Source organism: Pieris brassicae, chromosome 4 (genome assembly GCF_905147105.1).
Source record: "Pieris brassicae chromosome 4, ilPieBrab1.1, whole genome shotgun sequence".
In the NCBI taxonomy this organism is placed as follows: domain Eukaryota; kingdom Metazoa; phylum Arthropoda; class Insecta; order Lepidoptera; family Pieridae; genus Pieris; species Pieris brassicae.
Window position 1 is genome coordinate 10894833 of NC_059668.1, and position 16262 is coordinate 10911094.

The 16262-nt window shown below is 32.3% G+C and overlaps 1 protein-coding gene across 9 annotated transcripts in view; it reads right to left on the reverse strand.

The window, feature by feature from the left end:
- LOC123708244 (disintegrin and metalloproteinase domain-containing protein 11) overlaps window positions 1-16262 on the reverse strand; it is a 259659-nt gene that overhangs the window by 154263 nt on the left and 89134 nt on the right. For 8 of the 9 annotated variants that reach the window (XM_045658848.1, XM_045658851.1, XM_045658850.1 and 5 more), the window contains exon 3: window positions 3522-3569. The exons of the other annotated variant lie outside the window; for it this stretch is intronic. In XM_045658848.1, the coding sequence (XP_045514804.1) occupies window positions 3522-3569 (48 nt within the window). The remainder of the gene's footprint in view (window positions 1-3521; window positions 3570-16262) is intronic. 9 annotated transcript variants of the gene reach the window in all.

Consider the following 16262-nt stretch of genomic DNA (forward strand, 5'->3'; position numbering starts at 1 on the left):
TAACTCCTGATATTAATAAAACTCTTTCGCGCATATCAAACACAAATGAAGGAAAAAGTGTTCGATTATTTCGATATTACATAAATAACGACAGTTAAAGAAACGTTTGATCGTTTTCGGATCGATTAGATGGTGAGGCACGTCCCCGGGGTCGCGTCGACTCGGCATTTACATCTCCAATGCATTCGTATGCAAATGTAGCAAGATGTTATGCACACGCTGCTATGGTGGCCGTTTATAGAATAGAGACACTGGAGAATAACAATAAGTAAGATCAGTCGAGATAAAGGACAATTTTGATAGATTTTAAACGACGCACTTAAACATTTTGCCCTATCTTAATTTACCGGTATGTTTTGTTTTTAATTGCAGTTATTAACAATAACGAAATATATAGGTCAGGTTTACGTACAATTACACTACGAAGGTATACGGATGCATTTATAATAAAATACTAAACTGTCCATGGTTAGCACTTGCAACGGTGGAAGTCTTTCAAGTACGTTAACGTTGAGAAGGCTTTAAGGCTAGAAAAATTTAAAAAATAAGTTCAATTAGCAATCGCAAATTTTGTAATTATGGATTTCCTATATGTCAAAACTACAAATAAGTATGGGTTCACGACTAGACATAAAACTTATTTAGAACTGAAATAATAATTGATAGTTCATAAAGATAAGATTGATGCTTGTAGACTTCAATAGTAGCAAACACGTATCGCTCCACGACAACGTAACTATGGTGTATATGCTACATTTTATTACATTATACATATATCATATATAACAGCAATTCATTGATAGATTTTTTTATAGAAAAAATAGCCATAGTTGATCGAATAAATCCAGCGAAAGAGCAGACAATTAACGAAAGCTGATCATTTGCAATTACGAGCGGCGTGTAGACATATCCCAACCGCTCAAATAAAATGCGAGACATGCAAATTATACTTTAAGTAAAATTATATAGTAGTTTATGCCATGAATAGAATTGAACATGTCGTGAACGTTATAAAAATTATGATAGGAGTAAAATTATGATTAAAGGAATGACAAAGACAATTGACGGGAAAAGAGGGTAAGACAGACAAAGTTGACGGGTACGGACAATTTGTGTACTCATTCCGAACCCGAATTGACTATAAAAAACGACAGTCTTAGGAACTAGTGTCTAATAAATATATATTGGCATTAAGTTTAAAAGATCTAAAGTTATGATAAGGTACTTTTAATAATAATGACTTTGGAAAAACTATTATTATCCACTATTCGATAGTCATTTATTTATAGATCTAGCAACATTCAAATGAAATAAACAACAGTATTAACGGTTTTAAATTAAATTGACTTTGCTATTATTGCATTTTGATAAAAATGGCAGCTGACACTGACACCATTTCGATGACAAAAATTACTTTTAGTAATAATGTCTATAAAATCATTATTACTATGGACTACCACATAATCGTTAGTTAGTAGATCTTTTAATTTTATCGAATCGAATAAAACAAGTAATAAAAGTTATAAATTGAATAAACTTTGGTGTTGTTAATTCATGAGTTCTGTGATATATAATGATAATGCAGCTGACACCAGCGCCAATGCTTTGACTTATTCAAGTCTTTATAAACCAGTAAATTAACACTTCATATATGTGTCATTTTACTAGCATTATTAAGCACTGTTTGCAGGGGTAGCGATAATAAATATGTAAGTAGTAAAATTTTCTAAGTAGTTTTAACTATGGAACCTGTGGTTATCCTAGAATTCCCATGTTTCTTACATAACTTTTTCCTTTTTACCCTAGACCACGATGTGCCCCTGATGTGGACTTTGTTAAAAATGACTTCGGAAACTTAGTCATATTGAAAAATAATGAGCTAAATTATTTATATTTTAGTCTCTAACTTTTCTTAAATAATTTAATTTTAATTATCACTTCTATTTCAGGTCAACAAAGCGATATAGTTTTACATTCTCTACCTAATTCTAAAATGGATATGATAAGTCTCATACCTTGACACATCATTGAAGCTCTATTTCTTCTATTAAATCTGAAAGTGTGCTTTTAAAGCTTTAAAGAAAAAGAAATCAATAAAAAGTAATAAATAACATTATATTTACTCCTATTATTATGTTTCAACATATACTGCTTAAAAATATATTAATGCTTCATGTTTTAGTTTAACAACCTTTTTTAGTTACCTTCACTTTGTTACCACTAAAATATTAAGATTATCAAATGGTAGAGGGTAATTTGAAATTCAATTCATACGCGCGTTTGGTAGCAACAAACTGGCTTGCCTTAGACCCAAAAAGTCGACGTCATGCGTCAGGTACAGGAGGCTACCTACTTGCTTATTAGATAACACATGATCATGACCTAAAACGTTTGTAGTGTAACTGATGTTTTTTAATGTTTTAAACCTACACCTACTATCACAAAAAAAATTAATCAATATTCAATTAGTGAATTGTTTTAAATTGTGTTAAATTGTTGCATTGTCCAATTCAAGAAAGGACAAAAGACCGAATTATTATAGGATAATATATAGCTGCTTGCCCTTGTCGATCATATTCTAAAATGTACATTAATTTTATGTGAGTGCAGACACCCTTAAGTGAGGTCCCGAAAAATATGAAATATTCCCGGAAGTCCCGGTCCCGTGCGGTGGAAGTAATATAAAACCCGCCAGCGGCGATGTTATTTAAAATTTTGTCGGTATTTTTACAACGTTTAAGATCGCTTAGTTGGAAAGATATTTTGCTGTACATTCTCAAATTGCGTTTAGTGATGTCAGAAAACATTTTATATCTTACTACGAGACAGGTTATTATAGTCTTAATTAACAGCATCCTTGGTCCAGTTAATAAATGTATTCCTCTCCCCCTCCACATGTTCTCCCTTTTTTTACTCACAAGCTCATATATATTATTTTATATTATGATGCTCTGACACATAATATAACAAATATAAATATTCATATGTGATATTCCCTGATGTGTTTGTTTATATTGCAGTAAATAAAAAACATATGTCTAAAATGAAACACCGATATGAGAGGTAGAAAATACCGCAATATTATTTATACTATTTGTTGGATAGGGAAAATCCGATTTCAAACTACTGACAAATAGTTTCTGGTCAAAATCCAGTTAAAACCAGATCAAACGGCTCAGAACTATCCTGGGAAGGCCGCTTTGATGTGGGCACGTGATTTTAGTCCGGACGGATTAATTAGAAAACATTATAAAAGCAGGTAGCTTTTATAGCAAACTTTCAACCCTTACTTGGTAATTAGTTGAAGGAAAGTCAATTATAGTGATGATTACTTCAATATAAATACATGCGTAGACAAAAAAATATAATTTCAATTGAGATCAATTGTCACGTAAATGCGATAAACTAAAATCGATAAATATACAAAATATGTTTATTCTATTCTATCTACTGCTATTGTAAAGAGATGTGAATGTATAAGTCTCAGTAAATGAATGAATGAATGAACAACTGGCACGTACCAATTGGGTTTTCTTCATTCCAGAATGAATCGTCCACTGTGTAATCTTCTGAAACAAGGAAAAAACTATTGATAACATGATTTATTATCATGATATTCAGAGAATCTTACTTGATTCTATCTTTATTTAGACTTCACTGCAAAGGAAAATCGCACCTAGACTCACACTCTAAACGTTCCTATATTTAATATCATTTTACAAATAGCTCTGAATGTTTGATTAGCTAAAATAAAAATAGGCAGTTTATCGTGCGACGCGTTTATTCTACCTACTGATGCAATAATATTTATTTAAGTTTTCCCGTCCACGTTTTTGAATAATACTTTCCATTTTTTTTGCTTTTCATATCTACCTATACTAGGCGTATATGTAGAACAACTATAAAATTTATTAAAAGATAAGTTAGCTGGAAAGCGATGAAGACTTCGTCCTTATGTGTTATTGCAAACATAATAACAAATGATCGTATAACTAAACTATAATTTTTCGTGTCATGGATCTATTTTTTGCTCTTTAAACAAAGCATTTTTATTATAATTTAATACCTAGCATATTCCATTTCACATCTTGTAGGTTATGAAATCGCTGACAACATATTGCCGATTTATCGAGAGATGCAAAATCGTTGCCACATAACACAAAACACACAAAATATCTTATATCGGAAAATGTCGTAAAAACCTGTAGAAGCGGTAAAAGCTAATGGCTGTGATCCCCGCGTGTTTTCAGAACATTGTTTTAACGTGACGACCTTATGTATGATGGAAAAAATGATCGCACCTGTCGTAAAACCCTTTATTTATAGCAAAGAATTTTTACCATGAAGTATTTAACGGTATTAAGCTAATTTTAAGCGATTATAATATTGTCACTATTTAAATTGTTATATCTAAATTGTTATATAAATATCAACATTATTTGTAATGTTATAAAGCATTCACATAGCCCACCAATTTAAGTCAGTAAATGTATGTAATAAGTAAAGGCTTTTGTCACCAAGGCCGTTCCTTTATATATTTTTTTATATAATATGTAATATATTTCTAAATAAAATTAGCTGTCAAAAGAGTCACTACCGTGTCTATATAATACGTAATACCATATTACCTTTTATATTATTACCTATTATACACGATGATAGGAAAGTATAGAAAATCTTATGAAATAAATATAATTCCCGAAAAGGGATTTCGGTATTGTGTGATGAAACACGTTTTCCCGTATGTTTTCCCGGAAGTAAAGTATTTGTATCACATACCTGAACTAAATGGGACATCACAATAGATACGGTATCATTTATCACTACAGATACTTTTTATATTGAGACATTAACTCGGTAAGTTAATTGACAACGGATACTACAGGTTGATTACCGAAATTAAATATTAATTTATTGAATTTCACCACATCATACATATCTACAGTATGAGTTACATTTATATTTTCTAAAATATATGAGAATTTTGCTAAACATAAATGTTACAAAAAATTTAACAGAAATATCAATCGAACTAATTATTGTGTCAATAGGGAAAGAAGTTTGTAATAAACGATTGCTAAGATTTAATATTTTCACAGAATTTAGTTCTACCTTCGATGGCCGTGCTTGCGAGCGGCAACGCCCTTGAAGTCTCATGTTTTTATACCTCGATATCCAGACCTCAATACATAAATGTCATAACCTATGATAAATAACACGCAATCCTTTGATAAAATAAACCGAATCCAATTGCGGTATTTTTATACAAGGTAATTATTTTTTGTTCTGGTTGCATTTCGAATCACCCTTTCTCGTTGCCTTTCAATTATTGTGAACAAATAAATATTGGTCGGTGATTAATTGCGTTGTCTTTGGTTTTTGTATTGTCTGTTCGGTTTTGTTTAATTATTGCATTGTTTTCTTTGAAGCACTATTAATGTTGGCTTGTTTATTAGTGACTTACAATTTTAATGAAATGTACTTGTTTTAATTAAATTATGGTAAAGCTTATAGTATGTATCACACCTTTTGCATTTTCACTGCTTGTACATTAAATTTAAAAAATCACTACATAAATCAAACAATTATAAATTATATTAATCAGACATCCTGTTTTCGTATAAAATTCTCGTCAAAAACAGGGTTCTTGCATTGGCTACCTAGGGAACGTCGATGTTTGAATTTATTTTGACGTTTACGTGCAATATTTTTTTTATTCATACATAGGGTTACAACCTATTTAGGTCTGGGCCTCAGATTTATGTATCTGTTTCATAATCATTTGTTAATCTAATAGGCAAGTAGGGGGTCAGCCTCCTTCGCCTGACCCACGCCGTCAACGTTTTGGGTCTAAAGCAAACTGGTTTCCTCACTATGTTTGCCTTCACCGTTCGAGTGAATGTTAAATGCGCACGTAGAAAGAAAATCCATTGGTGCCCAGCCGAGGATCGAACCTATGACCTCAATGATGAGAGTCGCACGCTGAAGCCACTAGGCCAACACTGCTAATATACAGTTATATATATTAAACAATTGTTTAATCTGTTCGACGTACTATTGGACAGAAAACGGTTTCCAGTTTGTGTTTCCACCACACTGCAATAAAATTCTGTTATTTCTTTTTGTATACAATAAATAAATAAATTACTTATATTTTTCTTTTCACGTTCGCGTTGACCGCTATCTATATAATTATTTTTTTAAATTATTTTGAACAAATAATTAGTTAATTTATTATAGAAATACTATTGTGTAGTTGAAGATGATGTTAACAATAGATTGTGTAAAGCGATTTTCCTTGGGTACCTGACACATTTTCAGCAGAAGTATGTCGAGTAGATTGGTGATATTTTTTGAAAAACAGACAAAATACAACACAGACATAAAGAAAAGTTCAAAATATTATTTTTTCAAATAATATAATAATAATATTATATTGCAATTCGACTTAGGTCCCTTCAAGAAAAGAACGTACCAATTCTTAAAAGGCCGGCAACGCACTGGCGAGCCCTCTGGAATTGAGAGTGTCCATGGGCGGCGGTATCTCTTAAAATCTGAAATGAGATGAAAGATGAGCCTTCTTCCCGTTTGCCCCTGTAATATACCACATTGTCTAAAAGTTTAGTTGGCAAAATGCAGATTTATTATTATTAGAAAATAAAATCACTTTCATATTTATAAGCAGTTAAATGAAAAACCGGAATATATTTAAGAATAAATTATTATAATGATCATTTCGCAATTCAAGTCAATGAATATCTTAAAATGTATGAATCAGAAGTCTTATTTGAATTAAAAGGTTCTCTATAATTTGTTATATACGGACGGAAAGAATAATTTCTATTAGCTATTTAGTTATTTAAATTGTGATAGAATATTCAGATTCAATGAAAATATTGTTATTCAACGCAAATAAAACAAATTATTAGTTCAAATTGGTATTTATTAAAGACCTTGTAATATTAATTATTTTATTTTAGCTAGTAGTATGTAGGTTGATCTTTTCCACGATTTATCTTATATAGGAGTATAATTTAAACCGAGATTGTGTTTGGAATTTAACAGAGCTATTTTATCGTTATTTAAATGCAATATGCTGATATTATATTCCAAAAAGTTGCTAGACTATAGATTGTATTAATTTGTTTGTTAAAAATCTCACAACTCAAATGTAGTAAGTATAAAAAATATTGTTTCCGTCTGAAAGTCGAATGCCACTGGAACATACTCAGTAAATAATGCAGAGCATATTGTGGTAAGAGTTTTTGCCCAACTCAGCAGTGTCGTGAGTTAATTAAGTGGTGAATGTAACCGTAATTACAACGATCCGCAATCACAATTAGTCAAACTTCAAAGGGCCCTGTAAGCTCGGATTACCGGAATACCTACAGCCCTTGAAAAATTCCAGTAAGTTCAATATTATTTATTTCATATATTTATTTATTTATAAAAACTTGCCAAGGCTCAGCAGTCAGCACACTGATACAAGAAAAATAATAATACCATCACTACCTAATATAACATACAAGAAATTAAACTAAGCAATTAAATTAAAGGAACCAAACGAAAATCCATTTTAAATTGTGATGGGAGCCAGTAGGATACCCAGGCACTGCTCGTTAATTAGAATGTTCAATCTGGACATCGGTGAGTTGGTCAAAACGCGTTCTCCGGAAAGGAGGGACAAATAGAATTATGGGATCTAGAGGATACATGAATTTTAAATTTTGTTTTAAGGTTGAGGCAATCAACCTGATTGTTAGGTATCTTAATATAGATTAAGTTTCGCTTGATATCGTACGAATTTAAGGCAAGATAATCTAAAACAGTAGTTGCAGGCATGTCAATATATCATGTTACTTTACGTAAAAATATAAAAACATTTTAACACTAAACCACTGGGTCCAAACGACCCCGACAACTCCCAATTTATTATTACCGGCGACATTTTTGTCAATATTGACGCGAAGGAATAAAAAGGTCAGCCATTTCTGTGACATCCGATAGGTCTTTTGTCCCCTTGGTCCCAGCACGTGTAATTACATTTCGGCCTTGCTCGTGATGAGCGAACCAACTGCGGGACTTCTGTTCATTAGGGGGAAAGGTTAATCTTTTACCATTTGACGTTGTCATTCTATAATTTGTTGAAATAAAATATTTTACTTACAAGTAAAATCGTTGTTATGTTATGCAAAAGACATTCGAATCAAGCCAAGTAATTTGGATTTAATTCGGATTATAAAGTATTTAAAGGCCAGCAATGCACTGGCGAGCTCTTGAGCGGCATAAACTACAATATGTCTTGTTATATAGATGTATAAAAGAAGACATTCGACTGGATTAAAAAAAAACATTTTCTTTAAGGCTTAACGTCAGCCTCTTAAAAAAATGTTTAGCAGATGTAGTGTATCACCATAATTAATCAATGAAATAAACATTTTCCTTTTTGAAATATCGTAGTGTTACATTATTTTTATTTGTTTGAGGATAAATTGATGCATTTAAAAATATACCAATACATTAAACTAAATATCAAAATACATCACTTGTCCAATTGCCTACAACGCACACTGGAGAGGAATACAATCCAAACGGGACTATTTTTTTAAATCCATATTCAGTCAAGCAAAAAGTTCTACATCAGTCTACTACAAAAGTGCTTTGATCAAAACTTGCACAAAAACAGTTATAGGTGCGTTTTATTTTGAAAACTTTGATTTACAAATAAAGGAATTTGCAATGTCTAGTAAATTTATAAAATATTATACTGCCTTATCACATTGATAAGTAAAACTTCTCTCATAAATATTTATTTATAATAACTAAAAAAGTAATAATAATCAAAACTAAATAGCAACCTTAACCTCATTAAGAGCATGATAAACAAAGTTACGGTAATTTGGAAGATTGTTGTAAAATATATTAATGTTTCCATTAATGTTAGTAATTACGTTGTAAGAGCGAGATAGCCTATTCACTGGATCATTAACAGTAGCAGATAAGCGAGCTACTAGGTACGTATACAAGACTTTTAGCTCTAGTAACTAGGATTACAAAGAAAGGAAAATTTTGCAAGAAGGTTAGTATTAGTATTAAAGTTTAATATTGAGACTGATTTCTTTGTTAATACGATATAAGTTGACTGTTATATATTTCGATAAAAAAGCATATATATTTCAACAACTTGGCAAAATTTCTGCAATAGCTGTACGTGATTGTGTGGGCGTGATTTGTTACCTGGCCCTCTCTCGCACGATGAATGGGGCCTTTTTGACAGCCGTATTACCAATCAAGGTTTAGGCGAGGTTAGGTTCCGACCTCTGATCGATTTATATGAACGGTTTGACCAAAATACAAAATTTTGGTGTTGATTATAGGAAGGTTCATTGCTGAGATATCGCGTAAATTAAAATAACTTTATGTTAGTAGTTATTAGAAAGGATTTTGTTTCAAAATAGTGTAACGAATGTTTGCCTTCTTGAGGATCATGCTAATTTTGTCATACACGCCGTCGATTTTGCCATACCGGATTCGTTTCAAGTATGTGTTAATTGTGCTCATAAATTCGTTAGCGAAATGTGTTCAATGTATGTTAAACTTAACAATATGGAATCTTTAACGTCAGCTTGATGACTTGAAGTCTTCCACGGTCCATTTCACAAGGCACTTTCCTTTGCGAACTAGCGAACTGTGGAATCGACTCCTGACTGGGGTCTTAGAGAGAGATACGACCTCCAACTCTCCAAAATTCGAGGGTGCTCCTTGCTGAAAGGCCGTCTATGTCTATGGGCTGTGATGACTGACCTTTTTAGGCGTCCCACAGGTTCCTTTGCCCCCCTTGTTATATAACAAAAATTATTAATTAAAACAAAAAATCTTCCAATACATAAACCATTACTAGCTAAAACGCTTAATCAAAAACCTAATTATAAAAATAAACCAAGGCGACGTGAAACAGCGCTCAAATTTAATTAATTTAAGTAATAACTCTATATAACCTCACGGTTCTGGGATCTTAATTTAATTCCGAACACGTTGTCGATTTAAAATGGCCACCGTTATTCGATCGCAGAGTGATGCTTCGCTACCGATCTGGTTCGTTACATTTCGCCATTAATTCTGATATTCCTAGTGAAGCTACGTTTACAGCTGCATTTCTGTTTAACTACTTGAAAACAAGGACTGTAAATTATTGTCTTTAAAGAAATTGAAAGAAACTAAGGGTAAGATTCAAAGTTGAGATTTAGACTTAACATTTATTATTGGTTTAGAAAAATACATAAAATATCTTAACAGTACTAGGCAGTATGATAAAATCGACAAAAATATAGTATAATACATAATATATACAACATCGCTACTGTGAACACACTCTGCAAACATATAAAGATGTCGATAGTGTCGGAGATAGCATTCAGTAAGCGCAACGTCTTTGTTAACATACATTATAGTTCGTGTTTAGACTTGATTCTCAGTAAACACTTAAATAGATAAATTATAACTTTTCATTAAGCTACCTTAGATAGCATTAAGATTCTACCTTGTAATTGGCAGTCTAATAAACTGTTATTAGATAAATAGGATGAAAGATATAATTGACGTAAAAAAAATCCACTGAAGACAATCCGTTAAACAAACCATTGAAGTGATAATTTTAATTTCACTTCAAAGGCATTTGTTGAAAAATATTTCAATTATATGAATAAAATGAAACCTTACGTAACACAATTACCAACAGTTCCTTTGATCGGCGAATCGTTTCCACCCGAACGAATCGTCAAAAACATGAAAATCGCTGACGAAAGGGAACAATAAATATACCTTTTGCTAAGCAACGAGTACCCGTGGAAAATCAAATTATTAGGTAGCCTTCCTGTAGTTGTATAGATCTTTGCTTCAATTGTATCAATATTGTGAACGTAACTCGATTTCCGTGCAGAGTGCTGTCAGTATGACGGCGGTTGAATGACGTTTCACATCTCGCAGAATTGCGGTGTCCAGGCTTGGTTTGTAAACAAAATAAATTATAATTTATTCCAATGCAACAAGTTCAGTTATGTTAAAAAAATGGCGTTTGTTCATAATGTTTTTTTAGATATGAATATTATACTTGTTTCAAAATCCTTATTGCGTTTCCAAAATAAAACCCAATAAAATATTGGAGCTTCTAATTACTTTCATATAGCCGAGAGATAGAGAACGTCAATATTATATCTAGTTTGAACAGACCACAATCTTTTTATAAGCAAGTCTCATTATACTAAACTGCAGTCATGGTTGTATTTTTATAATTTACTCACTTTGATATCTTATTAAAATAGCTGTAAAGAAAGTTTTTTTTTTCACTTTTCTTAGAACCCTTTTTGGGTGTGCCCCAAACACTGAAGTGCCGTGGTACGATTTCATATCGTCACATCGTCACAAACTTTAATAGTGCAAAAATAATTCCGCCTTACCGATTGTTACCTGTGCGACATATTTTTCGAAACCGCAACAATGCCACGATATAATTATAATCTCGGTAATGGCTGGAGCACTCGCTTCGCGTTTTTGTAATATTTTATGTATTTCGCGTTGTAAATCACTGTCAGCGATTGTGCGGGATGAATGGAAATGAAAACCCGCTCACACCGGGGATTATTCGTTTAGGACATATTGTTACGGGCGTATGTAGAGATAACAGGATTTGGCGAGCAAATTTCAATTTAGACGCGTTGATGTTTAAAGCGTTGTTTAGAATTGTATGAATCGTACCTGGTGTATTTCTGCGTTTTTGTTTCCTTCGATTTAAGCGATATTATACCGCTGTACAAAAAAACTGCTGTAATAAAAGTTGTGTCCAATAAAAACCAGTATTAAATATGTTATAAAAGCTTTTGGTATCTTTAATTTATTGGAATTCAAGGTATTCAAGCATTAGATAGTGGGCTGAGTGACAAAACCGAAATAATGTTATAAAAGCTCTAATGTCAAATTAAAAAAGCTTTTAAGAACTTTTCTCACTAGACTACCTAATATAAATAAGGGCAGACATTTTACGACATAATGAAAACACATTTACTGGATTCGTTGCTCTTTGTTTATATTTAACAAAAAATATAGACGTGCAAAATATGTTCTCGAAGCTCAAACCCACTGAAGTGGTCAAACTTGTAATTTCTTGAAAAACGAACATACTATGTAAAATTGATGGTGCAAGTGTAATGGTATTGGTGTGATATGCATATTTTCGTAACAGTGCAAGGAAAATGCAGTGAAATGAAATCCCTATTTTCTCATACAAACAAATTGATAATAAGTTGGTTGATAAATTTAACACCCTTGCAAGTTCATTCATAAGAAATCGGGGGAAAACGGCTACTCCGCGCATTGTCGTGCTAGTTCACTTGTGTCAAAACCATAATAATTAAGATTAATAGGATACGATTGTTAACTTTTTAGATGTTCAGAAGTGTCCTATGAATGTTTCAATAACTATCCCTAATATGCGCCGTGTAGCCTATGATAAATATTTCATTGTTTCAAATATTAATTCACATTTATTTGTACGTATAGTTATAATACAATACTAAATAGTAGACAGCGCAGATACATCCATACATGCCTCGTAATATATACTTAGCCTTATAGTAAACACCAACGATATAGCGGTGTCAAAATTTAACATGAAACATTGTGACATGGCGGTAATAAATTCTAACATTACAATGTACTGTTTAGTATTCTAACAGTTTCCAATTATTCAGCGTTACGGATGCACAGTTAATTATTAAAACTACCCGCATTTCACACGGCCACCGCACGTGTGACATTTCGCATTAGATACCGTCATATTTGCACTAACATTGTCATTGTTGGCAATTGGAATTTCATATGCTTTACCTCATGTCGGCCGGAAATATAAAACAATACCCGTGTTAACGAACACGTGGAATTAAATAGGCGAGGATGACGCTAGACATATAGAATATGGGAAAATTATGAGTTCAAGCAATTGAAAACCTCAACACATACTAAGTGATGAAAAACTAATTTTAAAAAAATATTTTGATAATCTTAGGGGAGGGGAGAGCTGTCCCAACCTGCCTGTTTGGCGACACCCTTGAATTATTGGACAAAATTCCCGGATTCTGATTACCTTAAAAGGTCACATCGTAGTCATAAAATAATTGAGTAAAACAGACCCAGAAACATGTCTGCCTTACGTCGTGGTAGCGCTAGTCTTGAAATGAAAGGGACAAAACGCAGTAATGAATATTAATATCCGAATTGCCCCCGTAATTATTCAGCTGCATCATAACAAGCGATACTGTGCCATTTTCCCAACAATTAAGCCAGCGTTAGCTTGGGCCAATTCATTTTAATTAGGACCGAGAGGAGTAAAGAACTTTGCGCGACGGAGACAGTAAGCAATATCTCGAAAATTAACCTTTAAGACAACTCTAAATGTATATAGGTGTATACATATATCCTTGTATGTACGAAGTTAGTTAAATATTAATCTAATTTAATATCTTGGAAATATAAGTTTACCAGCGATCATCCAACCCAGTATGAATTGGCTTGAATTAATTTGTTTTTAACTAACAAATCGTTAATTAAATAACGAGAAAATATTTCGAAATAAACTTAGTAATCATAAGTTCAAATATCTGGAAATACAAATATTGTTTCCTTTGATCACTAGAATAACATACAAAACGAATACCTTTCAACGCGAGAGAAACCATTAGATTTAGAATCGTTCCAGTTGAAATCTTTATACGCGATGGATTCTCAAAGCAAACGGATAAAGCGAGCGCTCTGTCCATTTTAAAGGAGTTATCTTGTGGGAAAATCCTTAGCATTACTTACGGATACTTGTGTTGGCCATATTATACTTAGTATGAAATATAAGAAAAAAGTCAGTCTACTGCAGTAGTACAATAAACAAAAGTTTAACTCAATTAAGTCGTTTTGCACTAAGATAATTTGTCTTTTTTCTCCAAAGCGTAAATATAATTAGAGAGAAAGAGAGAGTACAGCGAGTGCTTTATGAATAATGTTTATGCATTGTTTATTAGTGTAGCCGAATAAATAAATAAAATTAACATTTATAAAATTTGTAAAAAATCGTTATGAAATGACAATGAGTATGATATAAATATATACTACTTAATTTCAAATATAAATGCATTCTTTCTTAGTTGATATGGTGGCATATAAATACTCGCCAATGTTTCGCGTTTTATCTAACTATGATACTAATTATGAGGATATTGATATATCCTCACCAAAGAGGGTGGAAATATTTCGAGAGGCGAAGAGGCGGGAAGACTTCGATTTTGTTTAACAATAAGCATTTTTTTTTTGTATATTACTATTTTTTTAATAGTAATATACAAAAAAAAAATTATTATTTTAAAATTTTTTTATTAATTTACTATTTTTTTTTGTTTCATACATATTGTTTATCTATGTAATATGTTTTGGATTTGTTTAGTGTCTAAGTGTTTTGTTATATAATATGTATGTTAGGTGTAAGATAACTAATAAATAAATAAATATTTAAAAAATAAACTTTTCATTATCTTCTTCTTCTGATGCCACTTTACTGTTAAGGGTTAGGTTTTAACAACTTGAATTGCCTATGTTGCGCTCGTCTAAACAGTACCTCGGCGGCTGTGATGCCGGTCCACTCCCGTCCGTTCCGCAACCACGACTTCTTCCTTTACAAGCCCGTCTTGAATTTTACCCATCATTATGAGCTGCAACAATTCAAAGATGAGGCAAAATGTGTCTGAGATGTGTATTTTAACAGTCTACATAAACTTTCGTGTCGCCACGATTCGTTGAAGGACTTTTTTATTCGTCACTCTTTGTATCCAGGTGAAGGCGAACCAAGCAGCAGTATATCTTAAAAGCTTCGAAACACCTTCTTGTGTCTTCTTTAGCCCATACCTCACAGACTCATAGCTCACTTTAGGTAATTCTCATAAATAGTCCGTAAATCCTATTTGAAAAATCACATCTGTGCTTATTGTACAGCTTAGTTTGAGATTATATTTAACGTATCTTTTTACTTGAGCTCTGCTTTTGATATGAGAGCTTCTACGAATACGTATTACCGATTAGTAAGTTTCCAAGGGAATACACGGAGAAATATGAAAATAAGTTTTCCTGGATATTGTGCACTTGCTATTTATGTACTGGGTAATCCTGTTAGTGGGCAAAGCACTAGGCAGGAGACGATGTAGGAAATAACTCGTCTTTATAGGTCGTATTTCATACAACATTTTACTCCACGGTCTCTCTCTCTTTAATCGGCAACTCATTTCTAAGCGTCGTCAGCAACGAGGCATCTGGAGCGGAACTGTTTTCACCAGTTTCTGTGCAGCGCCTCTCTTATGACAATGTACAGTTTTGAGGACGATGAGTCTTTCAATCGATCGGTTCATCTGGTTGGTGATCTTTTGCCTTTCTGTGTTACCAACCACGATCAGTTTCTCCATGTTGTCATGGCCTCCACTGTATTATCCTCCACGAAAGAAATAAATTAATAGCATTTTTAAAAAACTTTAAGCACAGTAACAGATCTCAAACCTACGACCTCAGCTAAGATCTAAGCTCAGCCAAGAATGAGATTACGTAATTCCCCACTCTGATAACTGTGATAAATATAATGTTTATTTCTTTTTAATTTAATTACTATAAAAGTGAAATGTCTGTTTATCCAATTCACGCCATGTTATAATTGAAATATAATACGTTACTTGCCATGAAACATTACACATAAAATTGAAACTTCCTATACCTAATAAATATATCGGATACCTATTAAACCTTGTATTCGGTTATTTTTTAAAATAAGAGCCAGGTTTTATGTTAAAAAGCGGGTAGCCAATTAATGGCAGCCGAGAAATTAATGATGCAGAGTTATACCGATAAAAATGATCCTTTAAACGAAAACAACGCGAACAGAATTATTATTCAATCGTTCGAAACGGCTGAATTATATTTTGCGTTAACCGGATATTAAGGAAAAATACGAAATTAATGTAATTTGTTGTCATTCAATTGGGACCCTATTGATATCATTTTGTTGAATTTTCTTTTAACGTTTCTTGTATTGACACAGACTACCGCCTTATTTGACCAAAAATCGTATATTCTACACACACACTTATTTTGATTTTAAACATATATTGTTATGTTTTCATTGAACTCAATTTATTTCTTTCTTTGTCATAACTTTTTAAATTTCGGTTCAACAAGAAACTAAT